The sequence below is a fragment of the Plodia interpunctella genome, chromosome 13 (genome assembly GCF_027563975.2).
Source record: "Plodia interpunctella isolate USDA-ARS_2022_Savannah chromosome 13, ilPloInte3.2, whole genome shotgun sequence".
Lineage (NCBI taxonomy): Eukaryota > Metazoa > Arthropoda > Insecta > Lepidoptera > Pyralidae > Plodia > Plodia interpunctella.
Window position 1 is genome coordinate 2,215,537 of NC_071306.1, and position 25,959 is coordinate 2,241,495.

The following is a 25,959-nucleotide window of genomic DNA, read 5'->3' on the forward strand; positions in this document are numbered from 1 at the left end:
ATATACCATGGAAATACATAAAAAAGCTTTACGGATAATTGTGTCACTCACGGTTTTTCATAATGGTTGTAGTTAGTAAAGCACTATTTATAGAATAAATAAGAAAAAAACGTGTTGTTATGTTAATCTACCGTCTTGTAGACGATGGGAAACTACTACCTACTAAATTTGAACATTGTTTTTCAGAAATAAATTTCAACTTTTGTATATACAGCTACAAAACTTTTTAAAATAATGAAGAAAATAATTCAATGTAATGAAGAGAAATATATTTTGAATATGTGTAAGCAGATAAATTAGTGAAGTTAATCACAAAAATAGAAAAATCAAACTTTAAAATAATAATAATTTTAAAATAAAAAATAACCTTTTTTACGAATTCATAAATGAAAATTATTAGATTATTTAGAACTGGCCCCGATAGATGCTGCACCATCTTCATGCTGGTATCTAATCAAATTTGAGTCATAGCTGGCTTCACTTCCTCCCTGCGCAAGTAAAGCGGCTTCTAATGCTGCCCTTTCAGCAGCAGCTCTTTCCTCTGCAATTCTAATCTCTCTTTCAACCATCAATGCTTCTTGTTCTCGAGCACGCTTTTCCTTCATTTCTAAATTCTCCCTGTACTTAAGTAATCGCGACGACAAAAATTTTATTGGATCTGCTGGTTGGCGAAGAATGCAATCGGCTATAGATTCACGTAAAGCAGGCCCAACAGCTCGTTTTAAATACTTAAAATCATCACTTACGTTAGCATCATCAGGACATGGTTGAAATAAATCCAATTGACTACGAATACGTACTAAATTGCCAAGTCCATCATTTTCATATTCACTAACAGCATCTACATCTCTGTATATGTGTTTACCTTCACCGTTTATATAATAACGGCCATAATTATCATAATAATAGGCAACACCATCCCTTTCTTCCTTTAATTTTAGAAGAACGCCTGAAGAATCCATCATATATTCACTCGCAGTTGCATGAGCCTTATAAATTCTTTGTCTTGTTTGAGGATCAATGAAATACCGCCCACATTCATCAAAAAAATAAACATGTTCAGCATCATCCGAGAGTGGTACCAATTCATTTTGTTCATTTGGCTGATATAAAACATCATCATCAGGAAATTTGTATATTTTACGGCTATGTCCATCGATGAAAAAAGTTCCTAACTCATCTGCATATTCCTCTCTCATATCAGCAGCACTTAGAATTGAGATTATAGATTTACGACTCCTTTCTCCAAAAACAGCTAAATCCCATAAAGAACAAAGTTCAGTAACTAACCGATCCCTTTCTTCTATTGGAAGATTATGATTGAAAATTCGAAGTTGAAAAAAATCTTCACATACACATAAATCTTCTTCAGCTATATCTTCAAGTTCAGTATCAGTCATTTCATGCATTTGTTTTATAGTAATCTTAAGGTTTTCTAAAGAATTTAACCTTTGCTCTAAATATTCTTTTTTGTGTACTAAAGCCATTAGCCCAGCTGAAGATGGCTCAGTTTGTAGACGTTTTATTCGTTCTTCAAGGACATTAATTTTTTCAACCACTTTGCTTATCTCAAGATTACGGGCAGCTGTACCGCGAATCATAGAATTTAGCTCCTTGCCCTTCACTTTTAGCTCTTGTATGAATTTTTTACAAGCTGGTTTGTTTGATGTCTGCATTTCGTCGATAATTTGTTGTAGTGTTTTAGTCAAATCTCCAGATAAATGTGGGACGTTCATATTTAAATATTTACTTAATAGTATTGATAGTCCATCATGTATTTTATCAACATATATGAAGATTTCATCAACTTCTTGACCAATTTTACCAAAACATTCTTCAATAGTATACTTTTTATATTTTTGCAACTTGTCTAAAAGGATATCAGTTACTTCTTTATGCATTTCCTCAACAATTTCAATGTCAGAATGTATATTAGCTTGAACATCAGAAGACAGACCTACTTTATGTGTTTCCATGTACTTAATGTATTTTTTCAGCCTGAATTCCATACATTCAATAGTGAAATTTATCATGTTAGATATTTCATCCCTGTTTATTTCGTAAGTTAATTTACTTTTATATTGTTCTAATTCATAAACAGAGTGCAACCAATGTAGATGAAAATCAACAATCATATCTATAATACGATTTTTATTAGCATCATGAATAGCTGATCTCATATTACACATAGTATTAAATATTATATTAGTGTAATCTTTTCTCACTAAAAATATAACGGGGTTTTCATAAAATTGTTTTACTTCTTTAGTGAAATCGAATAAATATGCCACATCTTTCTCAGCATTCATCTTTATCACATAAATTGAAACGATAAAGAAATTGAACGTTTATAATTATATATCTAGCTCGTAAGAATTAACGGGGCTTGTGTTATAAACGTGTTTACAAAAACGATAATTGTCTCGTCTATGTGACATCGTTAGTTGTTCGTTTTTATTAATGACAATTGAAATTGAACGAAAACCTTCGTAGACCAAATTATGAATTTTATCCGAAAGGTTTTATTCGTCGTACGTATTATGTCCAATGAATTTTTACTAAAGAAAATAAATTCATAATCTAAATCCAAAGGAATCTTCAAACCCAATTAAACCCTTTGTCACTATCCAAAATTATCTTGGAACTATTACACAGTGGTGGATTTACCATCTGGCTCAGTAGACTGAGGCCTAGGGGCTTTTAAGGGGCGATTTAATTTCAAGGGTTTCAGGAATATTTCGGTTAATTTTAAATTGTGTGTGTTAATATGAAGTTACGTATCGTAGTGTGGACGTATTACGCTTTACTAGACTTATTTTATTTTGCTTAAAAAAGATAGAGAAAAGCCTATTAGAAATACACGAGAAAAAACGGAACAGTAATAATCAATGTAAAGCCCATCATCGTTTTTAGTTTTCTTTGTCTTTGATATTGAGAAACGTAGAAATTGTGGTATTTTATACTGGCAACACTATACAATCCGCGTCTACGAATTATTTCTGAGAGGTCGTCAATGACTTTGCGATAATACAAAATTACAAAGAAAAAGTGTAGTCGTTTTAGTGCGCCTTTACTGTTTATCTAGCTCCTTTTTATAGCATAAGCATATAAATATAAATAACATGGCCGGAGCGATGTTATTCGAGAGATCACGCGTGTCATCGTCGACGAACAGAGACGAAGACGTCCGCATGACCGACAAAATGGTTAGCACTGGCGAGGTGCCCGAAGATGACGAAGAAAACATAAGGGCCAAGGAACAAGGGATTCTGAACCTCGGCGAGAAGTACAAGAAGGAAGGTAAAGCTAAGGAATTGGCTGAATTGATAAAAGCAACTAGACCTTTCCTTAGCCTCATCAGTAAAGCTAAAGCTGCAAAGTTGGTGCGTTCATTGGTTGATTTCTTTCTGGATTTGGAAGCTGGCATCGGTATAGAAGTCCAGCTGTGTAAAGAGTGTATAGAATGGGCCAAAGAAGAACGCCGCACGTTTCTACGACAGAGTTTGGAGGCCAGATTAATCGCACTCTACTTCGACACAGGAATGTATACAGAAGCTTTGGACCTGGCCACAGCACTGCTCAAGGAACTCAAGAAGTTAGATGATAAAAACTTGTTAGTGGAAGTACTTTTGTTAGAGAGTAAAACTTATCATGCACTTAGCAACCTGCCTAAAGCTCGTGCCTCATTGACCTCAGCCAGGACCACTGCAAATGCAATCTACTGTCCTCCTAAAATGCAAGCAGCCCTCGACCTACAATCTGGTATACTTCATGCAGCTGATGAGCGTGATTTCAAAACTGCTTACTCTTATTTCTATGAAGCATTTGAAGGTTATGATGGAGCTGACAGCCCAAAAGCTCTGACTGGTTTGAAGTACATGTTGTTATCTAAAATTATGTTGAACCAGGCTGAAGAAGTAGGTACGGTTTGTGGCAGCAAGGCAGCCCTCAAATATGCAGGTAAAGAGTTGGAAGCAATGCGGGCAGTTGCAACAGCCTCCCACAAGAGATCACTTGCTGATTTCCAAGCGGCACTTAAAACTTACAAACCGGAGTTGGAAGAAGATGCAGTAGTCCGCGCACATCTTGGTGCTCTTTATGACACAATGTTGGAGCAGAATCTATGTAGAATTGTTGAGCCATACATGAGGGTACAAGTGGAGCATGTGGCACGCTGCATTCGTTTGCCTGTAGTACAAGTTGAGAAGAAACTGTCTCAAATGATTTTGGATAAGAAATTGAATGGAATCCTAGATCAAGGAGAGGGAGTCCTGATTGTATTTGACGAGTCACCCCTAGAGAAGACTTATGAGACTGTACTTGAGACCATCCACCATATGAGCAAGGTTGTTGATACTCTTTACCAGAAAGCCAAGAAACTATCATAGACTTTCATGTAAATTTGTTGTAGCATTAAAAGTATAATGTATATCAAAGTAACCATAAATTTTCAGTTCAAATGATTTGTAAATGAAACCTATTTTTCGAGACAAAACAAAATTTTATTATTTCCACTGCAATGTAAGTTAAATAGTGACATGGAAATATCATTTAAAAAAAAACAGAAAAAGTGTTGTAGAAATCGGGGAATGGCTGAAGCTTCAGTGATGATTGAAGCCTGTGCATCATTAGTAGCTTTATTTTATTATAAAACTATGTAATAGTTTAAAGAAATTCTAATCTTTGTCTTTGATTTTATAACTTGTCCTTTTTTAATGTAATTCTGTTTTATTGATATAAAAATAAAAGGTGTTCTCCAAATGTTGTTCTTGCTTGACCTCACACCCACTCTGTAGATATAGCAAGTCATGTTATTTTAACTGTTGGCACACTTATGCCTGTCTGATTCACTGTGTGCTATATTAATTCATATGTATGAGGGAATTGTTTTCATGTTTTATGTTCTCTCTGTAAACTTTACAAGTTAGTATTAAATACACCATATCTTTTAAATTAGGGATTGTGGTGGAGTAGCTACTAGAGGGTAAGGGGGGTTTTCGGACAGACCAGTGAGCTGTTTCTCGTTGCCCACATATATTTCATTTAGAACTACAACAATAGGTAACAGCACCTAAGTGTATCTAAGCCACTAACCTTCCAAGCCCTTTTTGGGAGTTGCTTGCAATGAATAGGTACTTAGGAGTTAAGTCCTCATGACCTACTACAAGTTTCCTTTTAGAGATGTCACGTTTATATTGCAGAAAAAACTATATCTACTTTGCCGGTATACATAGAAGTGTGTATAATATAACTAACGTGTAACTATAAAGGATTCAGTGTTATTTAGCTATGGAATATTAGAAAGTAATTTTTAAATAAATCGTTCAGTAAAAGAAATTAGTGTTCGAAACATATTTTAAAAAGTATATTTTTATTATTTTGCATAACATTATAAAATCTTACAAAATATCCTCCTGAATTATCTTAAAAACTATTAAATTCTCGAAAAAGTAAGAAAGGTACGCTATATGTTTTAATTATACTCTGTTCTGTTATATGACGTCATCTTTAGAAGGGTCAATGTACATCGCATCGCAAATGGAAACTAATTCACGCTTTTGATCACAGTTTGTATTAATTGTGATTATTATTCAAATGTATATTTTAAAACTGTACTAGATACAACTGTTCAAGAATATACCCATGATCATTAGGGGTATTTATGGTTGGCTCTCATAATTTATCTATTTTAATTTAATAGTACAACACAAAATAGTCGAATGGAGAATAAAATTTAAAATGACGTTATTGCATAACAATGGGAAGTGAGGACACAAATCACACAGAAAAATATAAAATTAATGGAATTTTTAAAATAGCAGAGTATATGGAGAAGAGACTGGCTAATTCAGAATATAAGAAAGTAACATAACATAGGTAACTGAAGTTTGATAAAACAAGATCAAACAGTTTATCCAAATGCAGGTTTGGTCGAGTGATGGTGATGGTGATGGTGATGTCTATAGATCTATTGACTGCACAATCTGCGTTTATCCAATTCTTGCAAGTATTCTTATTCAAGTCGCCTAAAGGCATCTGACATGACTTTTACGACTACCTATCGATATCTAGTGGTTAGTAGCCGTATTGTTCACACAGTATTATTGTGATCCATAGACCAGTGTATTTCGATTGCTATTTGTAATAATAATGTTTTCTATTCTACAATGAAGGTTATCACATTTATTCATATTCTGTACTGTCATGAAATATAATAAGCATAAAGATCTGGGAGTAAACCCATAGATTACATAAACACTTTAGAGACAAGTCAAGAAAGCAAAGAAAACAGATTTTGGACGAACTACATTTTTTTGCCATTGCAATACCAAATAGAATGGTCAGGATTGGCTCCTAAACATGCAGTGTTGCCCGCCAACAGAGTACAACACCCTCATTTAATTTCTTCACTTTCAAGACGCACCCATTTAGCACCGAATATTTTCCCAATTTAAGCCAAAAAGTCCGGCGCAATTGTTTTTTTTAATAAACTAAGAAAATATTTTGCGTAAATCTATAGATACAATAAATACAAATCAAACTGCATTGTTCCTCCTATTAAACTCCTCAGTGTTATTCGGGACGTCCCACCTCGGGTTCCAGAACCCCTCAGGAGTTTTGGGTCGCACAGGATTGTTCCTGCCGCGGTGTTTGGAGCACTCGTGCATCTTCTGCGCGAGCATCTCCGGGTCGTCCTTGTATAGCTCGGCGTAGAACTGAAAGTTTTGTTGTAGTAAGAAAAGAAGTGTTTTGTAGACCAAGAAAACTATATATACAATATACTATAAAACAAAACCGGTCAAGTGAGAGTTAAACTCGACGTTCTGTACAAAATTTTCAAGATTCGGCTGTGATTTTATAACCGGCCGCCTGCCTAACGTCAACCCTCCTTGGGAATGTTATGGTTGCCTATTAGTCCCTTAGTCGTCCCGTAGCTACCTAGGGCGTATGCACTCATTTTGTACAAAACTAATTACATATATAACTTTTATTCCGTGATGTAAGTATAAATTAGCATTTTTTGGATTTTTTCCTATATCAGCATAGTATTTAGGTACATATTTTTTGATCGCGTTAACGTATAAGTTTGATTTTTTTCCAGCTGAAAGAGACCGTAGACCTGGGAATTTGGTATAAATTTGAACTTGATATCTTTATGCGTTCCTGAGAAAAAGTGATTGATAGACGGACAGACAGACAGACGGACAACGAAGTGATCCTATAAGAGTTCCGTTTTTACCTTTTGAGGTACGGAACCCTAAAAAAATTACCAGTGGTTCCCAAAATCATTAGATAAATCGACGTCGACTGCACACTATTGGTAAACTGGGACAGATACCAGAAAATAAGGCTTTTGTGATTCGCAGATACCTTTTATATAAAGTTACTGCAGCCTGCAGCCAACACACTTGGTAGGAATGCATCTTATTAGAATTAGGATTGTACAGACATAGGTTTATGACAAGGGTTCCCAACTGTACTGCTAAAAACAGTATTATAGTGTTTTTCACTAAATTATACTTTTTACTGTTGAACAATAAAAATGTACAATACTGTTTTCAGATCATATACAAAGTGAAAACTCACATTTTTACACTCGTCACAGCTCCAGCCCGGCAAGGCTCGCTTCTCAGCTTTCTTCCTCACTGTCGGCTCTTTATAAATGGGCTCCATGGGATAGGGCATTCTTCTGCAAATATAATTCCAAGTCTGAACAAGTATTTTAGGATCTCATGAACTAAAAGTAAACCTATGTCACTTTCCAAATATTTATCAAAAAGTAATACCTTCCAATGCACCATTTAGATAATGATCTTTTAAAACCTACTTATTAATTGTATTTTATTCATATTTATAGTATTACTAGCGTAAATATAATTACTACCTTATTAATTGCCAAAATTCAATAGGTATCCCCTGTTTTGATATGAAAGAATGACATGCAAACGCACTTTCACATTTATATTAGTACAGATAAGTTATGGTAATTCTATGGCGGTTTCTTTTTTTCTGATTCTATATCCAATATTATTGCTGTCTTTTTCACCTTATGCCCGTACACTACCGGTGAACAATTCGCCAAACTTAGGCGGGTTCTGCGAAAATTGCTGGTTTTACGGCAAATAAAAGCCCTCATACTATGCAATGTTCATTTTATTCGCGTAGTCTGAGTTAGTGTGCAGCTGGCATTACATAATGACATCCGACAATCAACATGACAAACAAGTGATAAAATAAAAGATTAAAAAATACAATGTTAACCTCTTATCCTCAGTTTTGACCTCGCGACTCAACAACGACATACTCGATTTGATGTGGACGTCCTCGGGCAAGTTGATCACGTTTATGTTCTCCGCTAGTGGTCTTTTGTTGGGGCTGGAAGGAAATATTGCAATCATATAATGCAAAAACAGGTGCACAAAATAAAAATTACCGCTTAAAACTTGACAACACACACAGCGAAAATGGCGCGAATTTTTTTTTCTATATTGGCTGTAGGCAAATGGGAAAAATTAACTATTTTTTTCACGAACCTGTTCGGTGGGGTTTTTTGTGTGATATTCTCCTGATTGGCTTCTAACATATTAACATGATGCAATAAAGACAAACTTTCGTCTTTCTGTGTCTCGCATTCTGTTACGTCTTTGTCTATAAAGGGAGATTTTACAGGTGATTGTCTTTTTAGTCCATTTTTTCTGAAAATTTACACAACAAGAGCAATAAATATATATAAAATTATATGCATCAATCTGCATTGGGCCCGCGCGTGGTGAGTCATGCGGCTTACTCCTTGTCTATACATAATGCAGGCCAGTGCCCCAGCGGGTGAATAAAAATGCTTAACGATGATGATGAACAATATCCAAAAGTAGTGCCCAGCCCATAGACACTAGGTTTTTAAACTATAGAATTCAAGCTAATTTATTATGTTAAAGCTTTATATATGGCTAACTTTTATCCAGCCTGATGGGAAGCGAAGTTCAGGTCTAGAGTACTTCATGCAAGCTCAAGAAATGCCTTTGTACTACTTAAAGAATTAAATTGAGGTGTGGTTTATTTTTTTTTGCTCATAAATATTTTCCGGGTATTAAATATAATTTACTCTCACAGATTAACGATTGAATATCTTCATCTATGAATCTATAAGATAAAAAATATAATTTAGCTCACCTCTTGGGCTGTAACAAATTAATTGATTCTTCAATTGTTATATCCGATGTTTCCTTTTCGTCACATTTGTTTTCTGTAAGTACGTTATCTGATTTCAATCGAGAATTGTCTCGATTGAAATCAGATAACAAGTGATAAAATAAAAGACTATCATTGGATAGTAAAGGTGTCTTGAATTTACTAGGGCTACTTTTGACAGCAGATTTATATCTGGAACACATAAAAAAATTAAATGGCACACTTTTTATTTCAACTAAACTTTAAATTTTGAATTAATTTAAATTTTGAATTGGCTTCAGATTCTTTTGTTCCTTGTGGCCTGATGCGACACCCAAGGGCGGATATGGAGTGGTCTTATTCTAGGGCGGAACCATACGCCAAATCATTTGAGAATAAACTCAAAACTCTTTGTTCAACTAAAGATTATACAACATCACCTATTGATGTCAAAAATTTCCTTAAAACTAAGTCTACCGCCGACTTCTAATGCGTAGATGACGAAGCCGCGCGACAAACTTCACCATAGGATATCGTTACTTACGACGCTGAGAAGTTAGTAGGACCACTCGTAGGTGAAGGGAGTATTGTATCTTCATTTTCTATTGACTCTTTCTTGATCAAAGGCTGAATATACAAAAATATCATGATAAATAATGTTATATAGTATATCTGTGTTATACATAAAAAAAAGAATCTGTGCGACTATGCGAGAAGGGCGGGCAGCTTTGGCTCCCTTAATATGACAAGACTTGGCTTGACTTTTAGAAAATAAAATGAATTAATACAAGCACAGTATCACGTCTTTCATATTTAGTGACAACCCTGACTATATTGACAATGCAACTTCCCGCCTCTAATGTACGGGTTCCCCCCCCCAATTTCGTCTACATGCCCAACAGGTTTTCGGAGTGGATCATTCAGGCAGGAGATCGAGAAGGTACCAAACGTAAGGGACAGTCTTGGGCGAGGCGACTAGTGCATTCTTCGGAGACAGCAATGTGAACGCTGGAGGATGTTTCGCCTTTAGTAAGGCCATCGAAAAACTATGAATATAATGCCAATATAGTGATATAAATAATACCTGTACGCCGACCAAGCTGTCGCTCCTAGCGACTCGAATCCCACCAGTGAACTCTGGTGAACTCGTCACATCTATTGTATTACTCTGTTTCATCTTCATCACTTGAAACTTGGTCTGCTTCAGACGGAGATTCCTCCCTTGGACATTCTTCCCTTTGGTCGGTGTTGAAGTTGGAAAAACTAATTTTATCGCTTTGGTTTCAGATGAAGGCCTGTGGAAAATTTTAAAGATTATAAACCCTATATAATAAAACGCTTAAGTTTAAAAAGTGGTAACAAACAAAATTACTTTTGCATTTTATATTAGTTATGATATTAGGATATAATATTAGGTTAAAAAAATATATTATACCTACCTCTGCATTTAATTACCTTGAATACAATTTATCTCCTTCCAAAAAATGTTTACACTAAATTTTATTTAACTTACCAGTCATTAGGACATTTCTTTTTGTCCCTAAAATCGGAAGAATTACTAGTTAGTCCATTACGTAATTTTTTTGGCTGTATAATAGGACTTGTACGGCCAGTGGGTGTTCCCTCGATTTCCAAAACAGACTCTTCTTTTACATCCACATTAGAACTTAATAGTGTATCTTTATCTGGACTATAAGTGGGAGATTGTAGTTCCTTTTTTATTTTTGAAGTTTTTATTGGTGAAGGTTGAGTGGTGTCACCAAAAAGAATTTTGAAGATTTCTTTTATTATGTTGAGGTTTTTGGTCTCATTTAACTTTGTTAGAGCTGAAGCTATAAAAAGAACAATTATTTCATTTATGATTCTATTCGCGGTCTGGTCAATTTGGAGCATGCCAGTATGCTATAAGTATATTCCGACTGATTGTTGCCGGCAGCTTCGCATGTGGTATCCTACTGTCCATTCATAAACTATTCCAAATTTCATTAAAATCGCCCCAACATTTTAAACATGAAAGCGACAGACAGACTATTAAACAAATTAGGGTTTTCAGTTATATTTGACATTGAGGACAGGTGGGGTAATGATGATACATACTGGTCTAAATTAATATAATTTGTTTACTATTTCGACTCGAAAAGAGGAAGAATTGACAACTGGACCCACATCATCATTCTCATTTTCCCACTGCTGGAAATAGGCCCCATGTCATTCCTCATAACAAAACTAAAGCAAAACTTAATAATAAGATGTACAACATACCTGTTAATTGAATTATTTTATCTTTAGCAGTTATAATTTCTTTTAGTGCCTCTGAACTCTTGCAGCATTTGCTAAAAACAAATCCATTAATATTTACACTTTAATGTAAAATGTTTGTGTTTGTTTCTTTCTATGGCAAATATTATAAAGTGTCAAAAAATATTTTAGCATAAGGTATGCTATAACTTTTTAATGAGTAACAGGGATAGTATGTTACAATATTTGTTGGCCCGATTAGACAAAACTTCACTGTAAATCTGCTAATATAATATGACAATACTTATGTTATAGCCTATGTATTACCAGTTATTTAAAATTTAAAGTTGTGTATGGTCACTGTAGGATTCAATTTTAAATATCACAAGAAACTTATAAGAATATTCATAATAAAATTATGTAACTACCAAACTTACCTATCACATTTTTCTTTTTGTTCTACCAATTGTGTTTTATAGTGTTCTGAACTGATATAAAGTTGTTCAAATTCCAATAAGATATCTGTAAATGAAATGCAAACCTAATGGAAAATTCAAAAACATACTTAAATAATTATAACTGAGTAGAATTTGTGAAGTGAAAGATTTTAAGAGAAAATAAGTTATTCTTGAATATTCCCTTAACTTTATAAAACTTGAAATTTTTACCAACTAAATTCACATTTGTGTTGTTTATATATCACCTAACCCAAAGGCTTTGAAAACAAGGCTATTTTATTTCAAACCTGTGTGGTATACGATTGGACAAAGTAAGATAATTATGTAGTAACAATTATTTTTTATGATAAATACACAGAAGTAGATGCTCAGGGTGCACCAAATATTTTTTTTACATTGGATGAAAGTTGAAACAAGATTCTATTAAAAGATGTAAACTCTGTGATGAACTCACCCTTAAAGCTAGATAAACTTAAATGCAATGAAGATTCCAATGAATTCAATGCAGGGCTACAAATAAATTTGGATGAACAAGTGTTTGAACTATTAAAGACACTCATGATTTTCTACAAGATTCTGATTTATTAATCGCATTAAGAATTTGATATCTCCATACAATTTCAAAAACTATTCATAAAATCAATAATCCCGCGCGCCCTTTCTAAAGCTATGAATAAACTATGAAACAACCCAAATGTATAAACCAAACAAACTGGCAGGCAAAATAAAATAATAATAATTAGACAGACAGAAGAATCAAATGATAGATACCTAATGTCAACAATCCAATCATGTCAATACTCAAAGTCTCTGTCATGCTGTCATGTCAACTGACAAGCTTATATACTCTATGAATTAGGCTTATGCTTAGGACAAATTCATAGATGTTAAATAGTTCCAGATACAGCATTCGACAACATTAGTACGAAGGATAGTGTCACGAAAACTCTCCGCACCCCTTCCACGCCTGTCAATGCTTGAGCTCAATGCTGCCGCCTCACTCGCCCGCATAACGTTGCCAGCGTCCTATAATTCACCCCAAAAAGTAAATATTTTTTGGAATAAAAAAGTATGAAATTATATCGCAACTACATACATGTATACATAACAACAACAAAAATATGAATTCTGAAATCATAACATTTCCTTTTTTAACCGAGCGATCGAAGCTAGCGAGATGTGTTACAATTAAACTTGGGGCAAAATTTGGGGAGACGGATCATTTATGGTGATGTAAGGGGAGTTGGAACTATGACACGTATCTATAGGCGCGATGGGATAATCTAGAACTGTTTAATACATCTATAGACAAACTAAACCAGAAAAATTCTGATTAGGTTTTGTAGTGTTGCACCAAAAATATGCAATCAATTCGTTCGAAAATTAAGGATAAACATAAAATAATCACGAAAAATGTATCATTCGATCGATTTTCACCCATAATGTGCAGTTCAAAAACGATTTTTTATTTTTGCTAAGCAAACAGCCTCACTTCAAAAATGAGGTAGAATCATTCCAAAATTCAATTAACGAATTATTATTTTTTACTAACCAATAATTTTAATCTTTCATTTCATCATGAGACTCATTAATGTGTAGCACTTACAGATACAAGAACATTTACATTATGTCGCACTTTAAAAAATGACGCAATACTCTAATAGTTACTGGATTATTTTTGTCTATTATCGACACGGTGGCACAACACTTCGTGAAGGCAAAGGAAAAAGTTTGTTTCCGTCATGTCGCTCATGTCATATCGTAATGGCTGCGTAATTTTCCCGTGATAAAATTTCCTTTGCCAGTCCAGTTTGCTATGGGATTCTTACTATTACGGTTTCGTTAGTATTGTGTTATGTATTTCAACGTTAGAATTATCTGTTTACGTACAAAAGCTTACGCTACCTATATTTAAGCTATTTTGAGTCGAATGAGGAATAACGTTGATGTGACGATCGCGACCATCTCACCTTTGCGCCCCGTTGAAAAAAACATTATGGAGATCTTTTGGCGGTTGTCAAAGTAATATTAAGTTTGGGAACTTTTGATTCAAATTGTAGACTTTGTTTTGTTCACTTACAATAATAGGATAGCCGATAGGACTATTAAATTCTCAAAGATGGAGAACGAGGACGACACTTTTGTGGTTATCATTGGTGATGACGAGAATTGGGAGAGCGGGACCGGGAGTGGCAAAATTCCGAAACCTTTGCAAATAAAACAAGAGGTCGAGGAAGTTTCAGAGTTGCAGACAAAGTTGTCTGTAGAAGATGTTCTTGAAGTTGCGTCTAAACTTGGAGAATACATAGAATTTCAACCAACAGAATTTAAAACAGAACCTGAGTATTTGGAAACAGAATACTTGAAAGATGATAATGATGAGCTGGATAAAACATACATGAACCCTGATTATGAGTATATTCATGAAGATGTGGGTGCTAGTGGGCCCGAGGGGAATGAAAGTGATTTTCACACAGATAGTGATTCGGGGAGCAAGCGAAGAAAAGCAGTATTCCGGAAATCATTTGTGGAAGACTTGAGGAAGGAGTATCCGGAGCTAAGGCAAAATTACACACAATTAATAAAGACTTTAGTGGCGATAATGAAATCTGTGAAGAGACCACTGCCACCAAGGGATTATTTTGTTATGAATGATATTTTGTATGAGTAAGTATTCATTTTTTAAATTTATTTTTGTAGTCTTATTTTGCAACCCCTACACTACATAAGTGTACACTACAGTGAGTATACTGAGGTAATACTGGTGAAAGTACGCAGGTGTTGCTCAGTGGTCCCTGGACTTCGTGAACTTGTCTGATTAGTATCTGACAATTTATTTCCAGATGTGTGAAATGTGGTGCAGTGTCCGAGTCGGAGCCGGCGGTTTGGCGCCACTGGCAAGAGAAGCACGGCAAGCGTTACCTCGTATGCTACGCTTGCGGAGTTGATTTCAGAAGGTTGGTAACACAGACATGGACAGGCAGCTTTTTACAGGGCTATAAAGGCAGTTCTATATCAATACACTTTATTCTGTCATTGCACTGATCTGATCTTATTAACAATGACAAGAAGTGATCAATGAGTTCATAAGATTCTTGTCTTGTCTATTTTTGGAGGTTTATTGCTGGTCTTTAATTAAAAATGGTAATCAAAATAAACATGTATTTTTATTAATATATCTATGTTATGGTACGGCTAATTTGACTAAAGTGCTACCTGTGTTTAATTGGATAGACATAGATTTAGCTGGCCTTTATCATTTTGGCTAGACCTATAAGGCATATTTCTTCAATGGTTATTATAATAATAATAACCATTGAAGAAATATGCTTTACTTTTGGGAATGCCTGTGCAAGCACTAGACGGGTGATCAGTCCTGAACTGGGACCATTTCACCCAGTTCTTCAATGGTTACACACAAGTATATCCTGCTTATCTTCAACTAGTGTTTAGTCAGATAAATGTGAATACAAATTTCTTTATTCAACTTGTGATGATATATAACACATACATCATTTTCAGCTGTACAAATCTGTACAAGCACGAGAAACGTTGTAGCGCCAAAGACGCCAACATAGTGCTGAAGGCCCGCGCCATCTTCCTCGGCAGAAAGGGCCGCAGCCGACCTTACCTTGGTCTAGCTAAAAAGTAAGTCCATTTCTTTACTCTGCTTTTTTTCCTACAGTTTTTATAATTTTTTTCACTCAATGGTGGGCTTGTGAGGGGTGTGGGGAGCGCGGGCCGCTACCAACATACATATTACAATTTGTTAGCGTGTTGGGAGCTAACTCAAAGGTAAATAAAATGTATACATAAACATGCACAGTGGATAACTGAAAGTCATCATGTGGCAGCCCTAATTGCGCACGCGTCAAATAAAGCCAATAATTGTATGAATCTCATTAAACTATGCTGGCTATTACTATGTTGCTACGTATTTTCTTCAACGGGTCCATTGGGACGCAGTCAAGAGTTTTGCCTTTGGTATAATTGCGAGATCTGATGTCTCAACTAGCTACGGTAGATATCGAGATTAAGTAAAATCTTGATGGCTCCCTTAGGGTTGTCATCAATGAAGAGTTGACGTCGAAATCTGTGAAGTCTGTTTTATTATTCACATTCTACCAGATCCGTTTGTAGAGAGTATTATTTATTTAAATGCTGATATATTTTTTTAGGTATCTCCCGAAGAAGTCTTCTAATAACGTCAAAAAATCGTGAGTAATAATTTATCTTTGTGGTTCTATGATATGTTTTTAAGGCCGATTAGTTTACATTTGATTAGTTTTGTTTACATGAGGCACATTTTGAAGATCTACCACGAAACATGCAGTAAGTTAATAAAATCCACATGCTGTCCCTTTTTAGATCCTGATATTGATTTTGTCCCTTATTTGGTTCAGTAGATTAACATAGCAAATTAACTGTGAGACACATACTAATAGACAGACACACAAGTGATCCTATAAGGGTTCCGTTTTGTTATTTTTTGTACAAAACCCTAAAAAAGAGAATGTGTGGACGCAATGATTACGTGTTTTATATTTCACGGTAGCCCCTGCCTTGGTACAACTCTGCTCGCATTTTGATAACTTTTAAGTACATAATTTTAGACTGACACTAATTGGTGTCAGTAAACTTAACACTCGCACATACATACGACTTAATACTTATGACCCCTAATGTGGAACAAAATGTGTTGTGGCAGGTTCCCGTGCCTGATCTGCTCGGCCGTGTTCAACAGCAAGAACAACCTGCAGTCGCACGAGAACCTGCACCGCGGGCTGCGGCCCTACCGCTGTCACCAGTGCCCCTGCGCCTACACATCCTTCTCTGCGCTCGCGGTAAATCTCACTAATCACTATATAGTATAAAACGAATTGGCTTCCCGCTGTCTGTCCCTATGTATGATTAGATGTTTAAATCTGCGTAATTTTGTTGCGAGTTTTTTAATGGATAGTGTGTGTAACAAAAAGACAGCATTCAGAGGACCTTGGGATCCGACGCTTAACGGCTAAGGAAGAATCCGAGAAAACGCTGAGATTGAGAGAAACTCAATCGCCTACACTAAGCATGCGTCATTCATCATCTATTGTTATCTGAATAAAGTGCGAGTTAGCATTTCACATCTCACCATCGATCGATACGAAGTGTAGCGAACCAATGACATTGCAGAGTGGTTGTCGTTGCGTCACAATGACGCAATGTGATTGGTCCGCTGTGAATGTCATAGACTCTGAAAACGAAGATTCGTTTTTTGAACATATCTTTTATAACAATCATATATTTGAAACTGAAATGAAATTTGTTACATTGTAGCGCCATCTACAGAAGCACAAGAACGAAACGTTTATATGCGACCACTGCCAGCGCCCGTTCAAGACTAAACCCACTCTTATTGCGCATTTGGACACGCATTCACGTAAGTTATAAGCTTTTATTTAGTTTTTTGACACCACGTTTGTTTAACTGTAATCAAATCTTGCGTTAAACACGCAGTGTTTGATTACATTTGACATTTTCTTATTTTAGTCCCACATGTCTTATATAGTTGAAATCATATGATTCAGTTTTCATATGCAGATGTTGCACTCAGGATCGGCTCCCAAAGAGGGAACTCCTCAACGGTTTACTGAATGTACTAAGATCTCTCTGACAGCAGTAAAAGCTTGTGTAAACTTATTTTAATTCTGTTATTGTCAATCAATAACTATAGTAGACTTTTCCGTCGATAGTTACATAGGATTGAGATGTGTTTTCATTAACATTCCCTAATCAGTTCAATTGATTGCAAATGAATCAATATTACATTTAAAAAATGGTAAGCCCTTCTGGCATGACCAACACTGTTTGAATGAGCTTCTTTCGGCATTTTTTCTCAGCAGTGGTCGTTCCGAAATGCATTCCGAAATGCAATGCAAAAATTTAAATTTGCATACTCGTGGACGGTGAAACATGTAGGATTAAGTTCTTCTTTTAACACCACATTGAGAAAAAATGTAATGTTTTTGCAAATAAAGAATGTTTGTGATTGTGTTTGCGTGTTTATGCGCGCAGCGGTGCGCAAGTTCGGATGCAGCGCGTGCGGCAAGCGGTACGCGCAGAAGGCGGCGCTGCGGCTGCACGTGGGCCGCGACCACCTGCATCTGCCGCCGCCCTGCGCCTGCCAGATCTGTCCCAAGAGGTGTCTTGTCTTGTCTCCTCCTATACTCCAATACTACTGGGCGTAGGACAGGTTCCTAGGACAGTTCAGGGGAGCACTACGAGAGGATTTTTGGAAATTCTATCCCGAAGGGGGTGAAAAACTTTTATATGAAAGTTTTACGCAGTTGAAGTTAGTGACTTGAAAATTTGGATTTTAGTCGTTTACAACAAATTAATAAATTCAGATTTTTCTGAAAATTAACCCTCCACCCCTTCAAAAGGGGAATGAAAAATTGTATGGAACTTAATATCAATTTCAGAAAGCTAAAAATTGGTATACATACTCTTCATCATTTTTCTTAAATGACCGAGATTTTACTCTGAAATTCACGCGGGCGAAGCCGCGGGCAAATGCTAGTAAATAAATATATAAGGACAAATCACACAGATTCAGTTCGCCCCAAAGTAAGTTCGAGATTTGTGTTATGGGGTACTAACTCAACGATACTATATTTTATAATATATACATATATAGATAAACATCCAAGACCCGGGCCCATCAGAAAAAGATCATTTTCAATTAAGACCCGACCGGGGATCGAACCCGGGACCTCTCGGTTCAGAGGCAAGCACTTTACCACTGCGCCACCGAGGTCGTCAAGGAATCGCTGTTCTTTTAGTGAAAGCCGTACAATAATCCGTTCGGTGGTTTTGGAGTTTATCGCGAACAGATAGACGGGGTGTGAAATCTAGGTATGCAGACGAACGTGCGAAGTGGAGACGAAAAAGTAGGAATGTGGACACAGGACTCCGACGCTCAACGGCTGTGTAAGAAACAGGGAAAACGCTCAGATGAAAAAGAGAGACAGACAGACGCGACAGAATACTTTGTTTTGTAATATGTAGTGATTATTTTTTAACATCACACAGACATATATCAGCATTTCAAGTTACAGGGTAGCTTAAAATGCAACAGACTTTAATGTAATGGCTTAATGCGGGTTTGCATTTCACTTCTCGCCATCGAATCGATTCGAAATGAGACGCAGCGCACCAATCACATTGCAGCGTGATGGTCGTTGCTCAATGGCGCAAAGTGATTGGTTCGCTGCGTCACACTTCGAATCGATTCGACGGTGAGAAGTAAAATGCAAACCCGCACTAAGCTAACTGTAAAATGTCACCTATATTGCTGACATGAGATGTTACGAATCACTAGACCAGATATGCTAGCTAGTCTGATGCGCAAAACACCATAATACACATACGACCATATTCCAGGTTTTTGATTTTCTGTATATAACAGTAATATATTAAAATATTCCAGGTATCCGCGAATGTCGCTTCTGAAGCAACACATGAGGACAGCTCACGGCATGACGCTCATGACGCGCAAGGTACGTTTTCATCTAAAGTAGATGTTTATTTATTAATTAAACTTTAATACAAAAAAAATTGTAAACAATAATTTTACAACTAGCCTTGGGCTTTTTCTACTACACAGTCAACCAACAGAGTGATGTGGATATGTTAGTTTGTAATAACTTTATTACACGACAAAGTAAGTACATTAATCAAAATTAATACAAGAACGGTACATGTACAACCGACAAATTTATAAAAAATTATATTTTAAAAGTGGTAAGCCCTTCTGGAATAATAGACACTGTTTGAATGAGTTTCTTTCGGCATTTCTTCTTAGCAGTGGTCGTTCCGAAATGCTAGTAGTTTGTAACTTTGGTAAACATAATTTAATTTAGAATATGACGTGAAAAAGTGCCTGTGAAGGCCTAATTTCTGTAGTAAATTATTTGATTTTGATGACTTATCCCATGAAGGGATCTCTTACTGTCAACCGGCGATTTACGTTGAGAGGACATGTATGGAGATGTTGTGTAAACCACAATAATAAAAAAATATCTTTGAGATAGGTGAATTCCTCCAAATAAAAAAATTAAAAATTAGGTCTTCTATGTCTAGTCTGGGAGTGATATTCCAGTTAAAAAACAGAATAATCCAGTTGATTGAGAAATCATGTATTTTCCTCACAATGACACACATTTAAAAAAAGCATGTTATAATAACATAAGTATAATTCTTCTCACGCGCAATAGTCAATTCAAGTTGTAAAAGTCATTCAGGGGAAAGGGTTATAAACTGGAGAATTCCATCGGCGATGAGTAAACCTGTCACTATTTGATATCAATTGCACCTATAAGCTTGCTAAACATGTCCTCGAGTTTCGAAATCTTGGTTTTGTCTACCTCATAAGGGATAAATAGGTGATTGTCTCTATATTTTTAAGTATGATAGATCTAACTTGGCCGCGGTATCTTTTTATATTAGATTTGATAGTTAAAATAATCTTAAATTGAAGAAAACTTTTTTATTCTACTGTTTCATTTCTGGGCAAAGGTCTTCCTTAAAACTTAAAGAAATATTCAATTTCAGATGTTCTTCAAAACCCTGCCAACATTGACGGACACGCAGCTCCAACAAGCGATATTAGTGCTCAAATCTGACGCCATGATGATTAATGATGTCAAAATAGAGCCCCTGGATATAGACGAAATGGTCGACCACACAATAAACCAGAACAGTATGAACGAGTCTGACATCGTGGAGTTTCTGGACTCGAGCGCCTGTGTCGAGATGTACCCGGAGCTTCAAAAGCAATTCGGCGGGAAATCTAGAACTAAGTGAAAGTGAAGTGTTGAAATGTTCCGTGTGAATTGTGATTTATTTGACCGTTATTTATACGACTAAGCTGTAGAATGGTTTTTGGTATGTACTTGGGTTTTAGTCTGATGAGATTGACGGTATTTTTTGTTTGTATTTTTTCAAATTTATAGTAGAGAAAAATTTACATATTAGCATATTTTCGTACATTAGGTTTTTCTTTGTTCGGTCAACTGTTTTGGTGAAGAGTTTCTGGAAGGAACATCATTTTCATATGCCTACTCATTGCTGGATGTTGGGTTAAATTTTGCTTTGTCCAGAGCTAGTCTGAATATTTTAAAATAATTTGCTTCATATTACGCTCCTAGGTTGAGTGTTACTGGCACAGGTGTCAGATTTTATCACAGAAAGTTGATTTACTTGGGGTGTACTTGAGCATCTAAATGGTAAGGTTTACGAGAAAACAGAGATAGGTAATCGGGCAATAATATTTACGCCCAGTTTCTGTCCGGGCATAAACTTGCGTCTTTGGGCGTCTGGGCGTAAATTTTGTCCGTAAACCCATCTCTGCTAGAAAAATAATTACAATGCAATTTCATGTAAATAATGTGATGACATGGAAAAAATAAAAGACATGAATTTTAATACGAAAAGTGTTTTATTACGCACTTATTATTTCAACCAAATGTTTACGAAATACTCATCTATAGCATAATGCATACACGTTAGAAGACACCACAAAATGTATAATGCTTCGTTACATACTAGGAAAATACAAAAATATTAAGCGGTTTCCGGTAAACATGTAACTGGATACCTTAATTTATATGCGAAATGTACATAAAATGCACCTTTTTTAAATATACGCTCTCCCCGGTCATAGACAACACTCCAAGACCATTTTCGACCTGGCATTTCCAAGATGGCGGTTGATGAATGAAATTAATGGAAGGATTATTTAGGCGGCAAAATCAATGAATGAATGATGGCTTTTTAGGCGCCAATAGTGTATGACAGTAATGAAATAATAATGAAATTTATTTTTGTGAACTTATCCAATAAAATGATAACCGTAAATAGATGTTAATCATTGGTAGATGTTTATTTGTGATTTGATTGATGTTAAATATGTTTTTAATGACGTGATTTTGAAGTGATAAATATGAGAAAATAAGACAATATACGATGAATTTTTGATACAAACTCGATACTGTGATGAATTAGAATACGATGACTGCGATAAATTATAAAAATAATAGAATTGTATATGCATTGATTGATTTAGATGACGTGTCTTATGTATGTCCACTAGTGGACTTTGGTGATGAATAAGATGTTTTGATTGATGATCAAAGACCGTAGCGCTAGAGTGTAAATCGATAAACACTGAAACTTTGCATGGTTCATTCGCATCGTTTCACAATACCATACTGTGTGATTGGTTTGGCTTACTGCGAAAAGCTTCGACAGTCTATATCGAATCACAATCTCCCACTCCAGTCTCTGAAACGTATTATGGAATGTTACTTCAGCGACATAAAATGAACACCATTCAGAAATGCCATGACTGCTTTTAAACTTTATGGGTGCATTTATATAGAACTAGAAAAGCGTTTATCACTAATCTCCACAACAACCACGTCACCAACATCCAACAAAACTAACTATACTCTTTACCTTCCCTCCGAGCGAATACTGATCATTTTTATCATAATAATGGTCCAAAAATATCTAACAGCATCCCTAAACGATCGAGTAGAAAAATACTTTTAATTATGCCTCACAGAAATCTAGCTTGTTTTTTTTATATGTATTTTTTCTCGCACATTTTTTAAATTTATTATAGTGTCATGTTGAACGGCGTCAAAGATAAAGGTCTAAGAGTGTTAAATCTAAACTACTGTGACAATCTCAATAATTTTCGATTTAGTTGCATAATGTTCAAGGTGAAAATGTAATAGATTTTAATTGTTAATACGAGTTCGGACTATCAATAAATCAATTTAGTTGTTTATGTGAACTTGTTATTGCACAAAATAAAACTTGATAAAACATCAATCACAAAGCAATTTATGGTTATCTTAATGTGTCTTATTCTTATCATTACGTTAATCGATTTTTAAGTAATTACTTGTGGTCGTCTAAGTAATGATCTGCTAAAAAGAAATTAAAGGTTTCTTTTATAATTTTGTGAAATATTGAATGAGAAATGGAATTTGTTATTTATTCTTCGATAATTTTCACTGAACATTGTGCATCATAACTCTTAACATTTTAAACCTATGATAACAGTTAATACGATTACATTATACGGACAAGTGAACTTGTAATGCGTATTATCGATTAACCTTACCACATTAAATGAATATGATAGAACGACGTGATACAAACGTAGGTACTCAAAATATCAATATATTTCGATATATGAAGACGTTTGCGCATACATGGGGTGCTTTTGATTTCAATCACGTTAATATTTATATAATTTTAACATTTTAGATTCGATATATTTTATTTTACATCTATACATCCCATGGCCAAAATTCAATTGGCCGTTGACGGTATTGCGTAGGTATGTAAATGTTAAAATTATAGACAATATTCTCAATGTTCACAATGCATTGCTTGTGGAATAGTGGAAAAATATCTACTGTTACAAAAATAACACCCCATTTTTTTCTATTTTTCTATTCGCATCACATAATTTATACTTTTAAAAGCTTCGGTGTAAAGTTATTATGGTCACACAGTTCATCTCACAGTCACAAATACGCCTTTTTGCCGGTTTTGATTCCACGTCTATTTTTCGTTTTTTTTTTATAGATACCATGATGATCCTATCGCCAGATATAAATATGTTTATTTTATGTACACGCATTGTAATGAAGCCTAGCCAGTTATAGAGCCATTATTGGTTCAAAAGTTAGCTCGGTTAAATAAACAACTTCGTGTGGGAACGAATAGGAAAATGGCTGCATTGCTATTGAAACAGTAGACTTGCAAATCTTGATTATGATAATGGATGCAAGATAGCAGCTAGGGGAGGCTATTCTGTTCTTGTAAATATTTAATGCCACATCAATGCTTTATACAAGTTAATTTGGTTTGACCTAAATAGCATTTTACAGTGTCAGGAAAAAGAGAAACATTTTTTTGAGGTTGCAGCATTGTCGTGCACACTGAAGGCATATGCATGCGCGTACGCAGCACATATTTTAATGGAATTATTTTATATGTTTTTTATTTTTTTGTATTTTATATACCCACGTGAGAAGTAGATGAACAATCAAAACCAGTTAAGGCTATAACGATATCAGACAAACGTCTTATTATCTAAACAAATCCGAGATTAATGTAGCATTTAAATTCAACATGTTATTGTAAAAATAAATATCTTATACATCAAACCAGCGTCACTAAGACTTACGATGAATTTGTATTATTACAGTTATGTATATTACAATCGTATATATACTAGTGGCAGTTATCAACGCTCTGATAAATGGTATGCGACGGCAAAATTTCTCGAGTTGACATTCTTATGTAGAAATTTCCAAATATGAAGAATTTATCACCAGTTGTAGTTACGCCACTGCATCCTTAATCCAAGAGTCACTTTGAGGATGCAATGAAAATTGCATGTCACAGATTTATAAAACGACTTGAATGTTATACACAGTGATTGTTTTTATTTCGATCTTTGACAATTTCTACAGAAAGAAGTCAAGAATACATGTAGGTACTCTTTAATCAAAGTCGGACGTCCTCGTATATTCTCGGCGATCAGATCGGCTCAGCAACTGATTCATTCGAAGCGTATATTCCTTATAGACTCTATGCTTCTACAAATGAAGTACCATGCATTAAAATATATGGATAAATGGTTCTAATCAATACATTTCAATGATAATAATAAATGAATAATAAAACAGTCCGCCATTCCTATCCAACATCCTTACAAAATACGTCATTTGAATTTCTTCTCATCGACTAAAAACTAATTTCTCAAATACATAAAGTCAACTGTACCGTTTAAAAAAAAAAACGCAAAAGAGGAACCGTCGAAATGTCAAACTAAAACTAAACAAAAATCACTAAATCAGGCGCAAAGTAAAATAAAATGGAAATTGTATTCCATAAAATAAACGTTTCGACTAGTTTCCTCACAAAATAAGAAGCAAATTGTACAGCTGAAATCATTAGGAACCACTTCTGACACCGCTGAGCAACTTCTTGAAAAAATATCGATCAAGAAATTCAAAAAATCTATACTAACATACTTATCACAGGTTAAAGGGGACAAGAGAAAGTATTAGTGTTCTCTCAATAGTACAATGCATAGTACGTAATATAAAAACTAAGACAACTTACGATGTACTAAACGCCCGGCGCGTGCGCCGAATCGGCCGAAATTAACATTTCAAATTAAAATTAGAATAAATTCTAAGCCGATAGCCCCAGGGCTCGGGGCCGTTGAGATCGGTACCTTATGTATTATTACGATAACATATGACTGGCGGTGTTGAAGCGCAGAAGCCGACTATAGTATGAAAAGAGCACATAAGGCTATATCCTCACTGTCGCGCGGACCGCCGCAGGTGTGTAAATCGGCAAGTTTCAATCTCCCAATAGTAATTAATTAGTGTGATAAAAATAAGTAGTTATCGAACCTTTCCGATTTACGCTTCCGTGATCTGACGCTCTATCCCTTCATCAAAAAGACATATCTTTTAGAATTCGTCGATTCACCATTCTAGAGATATGTCTTTTTAAAATGGTGGGGGCTATATAACCTAAAAAGGCGAGTGGTCTCGCCAGCCACTTCATCACGAAGGCTCAAGCCGTCGCGGGCTCATGATGCCTCAGGCCTCGTTTATAGCCGAAAAGAACACTCTTGGTGCATTTCAGAGTTGCGAGTCAGGCCTTCGGTCAATGATTGACACAGTCCAAGAAGATCCATGACCGCCACTCGCTCCCCACCAGTCGTATCACGCGCGCCATCGCGCCTAGTCCCATCCGTTCTCCTTCACCATGTGTGCCAGTTCTATTATGAACTTCCCCTCTTTGTATTTCTGACTTGATTCGAACGCGTGTTCCTGAAATAATAGAAATGTGAGGTTAGATATTAGAGATTTTATCTGTATCCAAAGAAGAAAACTTAAACACCAAATAGTCTTATCAAATGTTGCGAAAACTTCACTCACGAATTATAAACCATTTTTAACTTTTACACGAACACGAATTTTAAACCTCCATCCAGTTTTGTAATCGA

The 25,959-nt window shown here is 35.4% G+C and overlaps 5 protein-coding genes across 10 annotated transcripts in view; 2 read left to right on the forward strand and 3 right to left on the reverse strand.

The window, feature by feature from the left end:
* Window positions 1-247: 247 nt before the first annotated feature.
* Window positions 248-2,314, reverse strand: LOC128674524 (uncharacterized). The gene has a single exon (XM_053753102.1). The coding sequence runs from the start codon at window positions 2,307-2,309 to the stop codon at window positions 402-404; it is 1,908 nt and encodes a 635-aa protein (XP_053609077.1). The 5' UTR covers window positions 2,310-2,314; the 3' UTR covers window positions 248-401.
* A 624-nt stretch (window positions 2,315-2,938) lies between these two features.
* Rpn6 (Regulatory particle non-ATPase 6) lies at window positions 2,939-4,761 on the forward strand. Its single transcript, XM_053753109.1, has one exon. It carries the CDS (start codon window positions 3,123-3,125, stop codon window positions 4,386-4,388), a length of 1,266 nt encoding a protein of 421 aa, XP_053609084.1. The 5' UTR covers window positions 2,939-3,122; the 3' UTR covers window positions 4,389-4,761.
* Window positions 4,762-5,352: 591 nt separating this feature from the next.
* On the reverse strand, window positions 5,353-12,617 carry LOC128674529 (uncharacterized). Its single transcript, XM_064436317.1, has 11 exons — window positions 12,319-12,617; window positions 11,844-11,928; window positions 11,431-11,501; window positions 10,682-11,000; window positions 10,253-10,463; window positions 9,713-9,795; window positions 9,172-9,381; window positions 8,535-8,696; window positions 8,263-8,376; window positions 7,588-7,690; window positions 5,353-6,716 (listed from the first exon to the last, which is right to left on the reverse strand). Exons 1-11 carry the CDS (start codon window positions 12,422-12,424, stop codon window positions 6,537-6,539), a joined length of 1,644 nt encoding a protein of 547 aa, XP_064292387.1. The 5' UTR covers window positions 12,425-12,617; the 3' UTR covers window positions 5,353-6,536.
* Window positions 12,618-13,570: 953 nt separating this feature from the next.
* On the forward strand, window positions 13,571-24,739 carry LOC128674530 (zinc finger protein 2-like). The gene is made up of 9 exons (XM_053753108.2): window positions 13,571-14,531; window positions 14,708-14,821; window positions 15,387-15,512; window positions 16,043-16,081; window positions 16,573-16,708; window positions 17,184-17,286; window positions 17,922-18,048; window positions 19,336-19,405; window positions 20,460-24,739. The coding sequence occupies exons 1-9, from the start codon at window positions 13,984-13,986 to the stop codon at window positions 20,709-20,711; spliced, it is 1,515 nt and encodes a 504-aa protein (XP_053609083.1). The 5' UTR covers window positions 13,571-13,983; the 3' UTR covers window positions 20,712-24,739.
* The window catches only part of Ypel (Yippee-like), a 71,441-nt gene continuing 66,808 nt past the window's right edge, over window positions 21,327-25,959 (reverse strand). For all 6 annotated transcript variants that reach the window (XM_053753111.1, XM_053753115.2, XM_053753114.2 and 3 more), the window contains one exon: window positions 21,327-25,783. In XM_053753111.1, coding sequence (XP_053609086.1) covers window positions 25,694-25,783 — 90 coding nt within the window. In that variant the 3' untranslated portion in view covers window positions 21,327-25,693. The remainder of the gene's footprint in view (window positions 25,784-25,959) is intronic.